Source organism: Sarcophilus harrisii, chromosome 1 (assembly GCF_902635505.1).
Source record: "Sarcophilus harrisii chromosome 1, mSarHar1.11, whole genome shotgun sequence".
Taxonomy (NCBI): domain Eukaryota; kingdom Metazoa; phylum Chordata; class Mammalia; order Dasyuromorphia; family Dasyuridae; genus Sarcophilus; species Sarcophilus harrisii.
The window spans coordinates 700372476-700378475 of record NC_045426.1 but is presented as its reverse complement, the minus strand read 5'-3'; the positions used below and the strand labels follow the sequence as shown (position 1 = coordinate 700378475).

Here is a 6000-nt window from a genome sequence, read left to right as displayed (position 1 = left end):
CAAAGTGTTGGACATGAGTGAAATGACTAAACAGCAAAAAATTATTATTATTATTATTAATCAATTTAATTCTTGAAGTATCAGCTTTCTTATCTGTAAAATGAGTATAATAATAATTATATGTTAGACTTCACTAGATTGTTGTAAGGAAAGGCTTTATAAAATGTTTTTGCCACTGAACCTATCCAAATACATTATGGAAAGATTATAAACTGCCTTATTGTAGGGAACTCAATATATTGAAATCACAGCTATTTTGGAAGACTTGAGATTTTGAACAGAACTGCTGTGATGCTCACTGGAGATAAGGTTCAAGAAAGTGCTTTGCAAACTTCAGTCATGATATCAACTTTAGGCATGATGTCAATATCCACTATTATATCTATATATGTATTTATATATATACCCACTATTATTTATATATATATATATATAATATATATGATATTATACATATATAATAGTGGGTATTGACATCTGTATATATATACATATATATATATATACACATATATATATAATAGTGGGTATTGACTATTGCTAAATGTGAATGTGTACATATAGAAGCACTGACATCTTCCCTATGTGACTGCAAGGTGAATTTGCCTCTTTCTATTCCTACCCATCTATTAACATTCTTTTTATCTTTATAGTTTTTTTTTTTCATTTTTAGCTTTTTGCCATTCTAGACTTTGCTAGTGGGTTTTATGCGGTCCCATCAACCTTCCTCTGGTTTTACGTTATCCAACTACTTTGAACCCTCTTACACAAGACAGCCCATTTCCCAAGTCCATGATGTTTTGTTGATTTTTCTTAAGATGCTCTCCTCCTTCAATTTTACCTATTAGTGTTTCTAGTTTCTTTCAAGCCTCAGATCAAAACTTTCCTTCTACAAGACACTTTTCCTCAACTGTTGGTGCTTTGTGCTCTGAGATTACCTCCACTCTAGTCTGTCTATATCTTATAGTGACCTAGTTATTCACATGTTGTCTTCTTCATTAGAACGTGAGTTCCTCAAAGGCGGGAATTTTGCCTTCCTTCGTGTCCCCAATGTTTAGCAAAATGGCACATTAGTAAGTGCTTAATAGATAGCCATTGACTGGTTGATTGATTGATTGACTCTTGTTCATCACTCCAGTATTAGTGTGAAGATGTGGAATGTAGACCTCTCCTGACAGTAGATCTAGAACTCTTTCCAATATTCCAATTTTCTTTATGTTAAGAATTAGATTAAAATTAGATAAAAATTAAAATTAAAATTTCTTTCCTATTCCTATTTCCTATTCCCCTTATATGTCCATACCCACTGCTACCTCTAGAAGCTTAGTGTGGTTTGTTAAAAAGAATGTTGGCCTTGAGATTGGTGTCAGGAAAGGTCTGAGCTCGATTCCTGACTCTAACTATTGATTCTTGGGTAGATGGTGCCAATTCTTCCCAGCCTTGGTTTCCTAATCTAAAAATGGGGGTATTAATCTTTGTACAACCTATTCTGTGGGGCCATTGTTATGAAATGGCTTTGTAAGCCTAGGAATGAATTAGCCTTTACTGAAAAAAATTATGGTGAAAATCACTTCACTCTATATTTTTGATTCTATGATGTTATTTTTTCTCTCTGAACCTCAGTTTCCTCACATGTAAAATGAAAGGTAGTAAAACACTTTACTTTTCCATGCCTTGATTTCCATTTCTACAAAATGAGGTGGAAAAATTATATGTCTTCTAAGGTTCCTTATGTCTTCACATTTTGATACTATGATCTTAAAAGCCAAATCTAGTGTAGTCTATATATGAGTTGGGGGTGACATTTGGTTCCCCCTTTCCAATTTATTTGACATAATTAATTGGAGATATATCCCAGAGGGAGTGCCATACTAGCAAGTGACAGAGATGAAATTTGAACTAGTCATACTTGCCTCCAGTCTAGTAGCTGTTTGATGGTAATACTAACTCCCATCTCTATAAAGCTCAATTTTTTACAAAATGATCTTTTTATCTCAACCCCAAGAGAGAAGTAAGGCAAGGATTACTAGCTCCATTTCAAAGAAGAAACTGAGCCTTCCGGAATCTATCCTTCGTCACAAAGCCCAACAGGGCTAGAATTTGAAATTAGTTCTCCTCTTGTTCAAGTCCACATTCTTTCCAAAAATATAGAAAGTCTTCATCAAGCAATTAGCAAGCCTTTATTAAGCTTTTAGGAAGACCTGTGTTCAAATCTGGCTTAAACACTTATTCGCTGTATGGCCATGTGTAATGTGTCTACATTATGTCCACACTTACCACATCTCCATTTTTTTCATTGTAAATGGGGATAATAATAGCATCTACTTCCCAGGGATGTTGTGGAGATCAAATGAGATAATATTTGTAAAGCATTTAGCATATGGCAAGAGCTTAATAATTCCCTTCCCTCCCTCCCTCCCTCCCTCCTCCCTCCCTCCCTCCTCCCTCCCTCCTCCCTCCCCTCCCTCCCTCCTTCCTTCCTTCCTTCCTTCCTTCCTTCCTTCCTTCCTTCCTTCCTTCCTTCCTTCCTTCCTTCCTTCCTTCCTATCTTTCTGCTAGGGATTGTACTGAGTACTTGGGAATACAGAGAAAGCCTAACCCGTCCCTTGACCTCGAGGAGCTTACATTCTAAGGTGATGAATAACAGGGACATAAGTAGAAATATACAAGATTATACAGGGCTCTGATGCATCCATATCAAGACAACCATTTTATAAAATGATACAGAGGAAAATCAACATCCCAGCTCAAGTGTAAAAACAACGCGGGGGTGGGGGGTGGGGCGCAGGGGGGAGGAGAGAAGAGGGGGCGGGAGGAAGGGAGGGGGCGGGGTAGTCGAGTGGGAGGGAATGGGCAAGTTTCTGCTAGCAGCAGAGCTATCTCCGCCCCCTCTCCATCTAGCAGCCTCCTCTTCTCTCCCCTCTCTTCTCCTCTCCAGCTGCTGCTATTGCTGCCGCTACCCTCCTCCTCCTCCCCCTCTTCCTCTTCCTCCTCCTCTTCCTCCTCCTCTTCCTCCTCCTCCTCCGCTGCTCTCCCCTCGGCCGCTTTGTCTCCAGGGTGCCCTAGCTGCATCCTTGTAGCTGTGGGGAGCTGTCCAGCAGCCCCGCTCCTGAAAGCCTTCCCAGCCCTCCATCCCCTCGCCATGTAAGGGCCATGAGAACACCGCTCCCCACCGCAGCCTGCCATGGAGGATGATGTGTTCCAGCTGAGACAGCTGCCGTGAGTACCACCGGGGGATGTGGGGAGACAGACAGATGTGCGTGCGTTTGGAAAGAGCCAGACCGCTCCGGGCGGGCGGCATCTGGGCTCTTAATTGCACCGAGCCAAAGGAGCCCCGAGAAAATGAGTTAGGCCCCAAGGAAGCAGGCCATTTTCTCGGATGGGGAGCCAAGTTGGGTCTCTCTGACTCAGTTCAATTTTCCCCCGCTGGCTATGGAAAGATAATATGGGGAGCCCTGGGGCAGGGATATTGTCTGGGGTTCTGCCCAGTTCTGGAGGGATGGATTAGCAGGCATCTGTCAGGGTTAGGATTTAAGGAAGGTGGAGCAGCTTATTTCAAATGCTGATAGCCTCTTAAAAGCCTGGACATTTGCCCTTAGCAGCTCTTCGCCTTCTCAATGAATGACTTCCAGCCTCCGAAATCTTTCTGCAAGGTCTGTCAATTGGGAATGATAAAGATGTTTGCAAACAGCATTCTCCCCCCTCCCCTCTCCCCGCCTTCATCCCTACCCCTTCCCACCGAGATTCCCATCCGAGAGGAAAAGATGGGGCAGAGGGCTGTTGTTTATGAAGTGTGTGAAGGGTAGATCTGGACTCAGAGCTGATTATACTAGATATTATCCCTAGGAATCTCCTGCCTTTTTTTTTGAATGAATGGAGAGAGGAATTTTTTTCAAACCCCCAGCTTCAATGAAGCCCACCTTCATCCACTGGCTTAAAAAGCAGTAGAAATCCACTGCTTAAAGGGAGTGATTGTTTCAGGGTAAGATAAAATTGCCCTGGAACCCTGGGAAACACTCTAAAGCAACTGCTCGAAATTGCTGTCTTTGGCAGGGGGCAGGAGTGGGGGGCGGGACGGGGGTGTTGGGTGGCGGGGATGTTCCCTCCATGAAAATTTCCTAAGATGGGGATAGAACTACAAGGAGAAAGCGGTTCTGTGGCCATTTGGCCAAATCTCAGCTTGCTGAATGAGATTCCATTTCGACCTGTCCAGAACCATTGCTTATTACACCTTCTGTGGGTGTCTTTTTGTCCATTCAGCTTTTAAAAATAAAATAAAATATTTCTTTGGAGCACTTAAGTATCCTCTAAAGTCATTTTGGGTGTGGGTGTAATTGCTTCGCTAGTCAGATATTCCATACAAATACTGTTCTACAAGATGATGAGGAGGGAGCAATTCCATGAGGATTTCACTAAAGAGGGTACCTTGTAATTTCTGTTTCCTCCCCAGTGTAAAATTATTACATTAGACGGGGCGGAGGAGGAAAGGAGAGGGTGACTGTGCTGGATGTGACATGAAGGCTTTTATTAATAGAATGATGCTAATAGACATATATTTTATTGTTGAACACAGAATGATTTCATAAATAATAATCACATCGGACATTATACCAAAGATGGCCAGTTATAGCTGCCAAAAGCTGGTTGTCAGATGAGATATGAGAATACCGAAATACAAGTACCTGAGTGGAATTTATATGGCTGAGTTACAGAACTATGAAGCTTGCAAAGGGACCTTGGAGACCAGTTTACAGGGAGGAAATTAAGGCCTCCAGAGAGGGCAAGTAAATTGCTTAAGGCCACACATTTTCTATGCTAAGAGCCACGACTTGAATCTCTTTCTTCAAACCCAATGCTTTTTTCCCCTCCATGTTGCCTACACAAAACAAGGACTCTCTATTCCAACCAAAAGTCAATTCCAAGGGCCAATAGAAAAACAGTAGCCCCAAATTAAATCATATTTAATAAATGTGGGCTCCTGATGACATAAGGGAATATATCTGGCCATGATATACGAAATCGACATAAGATTGTAATTATAATTTTAAAACTTTGTGTTCTGTAACAGATCTGGTCACATTTCCCCCTCATTCAAAAATTTTCAACAACTCCCTATTGCCTCTAGGATAAAATAAAATTTTCATTGGCTCCTTATTATCCCTAGGATTTTTTTTTTTATAATCCCCATCCAGGCATTTAAAGCCTTCCATAGTCTGTTTTCTACCACCAGCCTTATTAGTCTTATTTTGTATTATTCCCCTTTACACACTATCCACTACAGTCAAGTTGACATGTCAGCTGTGCTTGTATAGGACATACTATCTCTAGCCTCTTTGCCTTTGCACAATTTATCAAGCATGTCAGGAATGCCCTCCATCCTCACCTTTGCTTCTTAGAATTTCTAGCTTTCTTCAAAGCTCCCAAACCTCTGGGAATGCCTTCCATATGAGGTCTTTCCTCATACCCCAAGTTGTTAGCTTTCTCTGCCTCTTAAAATCATGTTGTTATTATTTTTACACTCTTTGATTTACTTTCCTGGATATATGTTGTAGCTTCCAGTGGTATGGAAGTTCCTTGAAGGCAAGGAGTATTTCTTTTTGTCTTTGTATTCTCCTCTGCCTCCCCTGCCTACTAAGGTAGGCAAGAAATGTTGGTTGAATTGAATATAACTTGAGTTTCTAAATATTGCTGGAAGTTGGGAGTCAACTACAAAATAGTAGATAGGTTGTAAAAAGAGTGGAGTGTTGGGCTTGGAGTCAGGAAGGCTAGAGTGTCCAAATCCTTCCTCAGAAAATAGTTATGTGGCCCTGGTCAAGTCACTTAACCTCCCAGCCTCAGTTTCCTCATCAGTAAAATAGGGATAATAATAGTATCTACTTGACAGCATTATGAGAATTAAATGAGGTAATATTTGTAATACATTTTGCAAAAATTAAAATACTATATGAATGCTATCATTATAAAAACAAACATGGAAAGTATGAGAGAGAGAGAGAGAGA

At 40.9% G+C, this 6000-nt stretch overlaps 1 protein-coding gene across 1 annotated transcript in view; it reads left to right on the top strand.

Annotated features, from left to right (window-relative positions):
• Window positions 1–2908: 2908 nt before the first annotated feature.
• SVOP (SV2 related protein) overlaps window positions 2909–6000 on the top strand; it is a 53863-nt gene continuing 50771 nt past the window's right edge. The window contains exon 1 of the mRNA XM_003761139.3: window positions 2909–3219. Coding sequence (XP_003761187.1) covers window positions 3185–3219 — 35 coding nt within the window. The 5' untranslated portion in view covers window positions 2909–3184. The remainder of the gene's footprint in view (window positions 3220–6000) is intronic.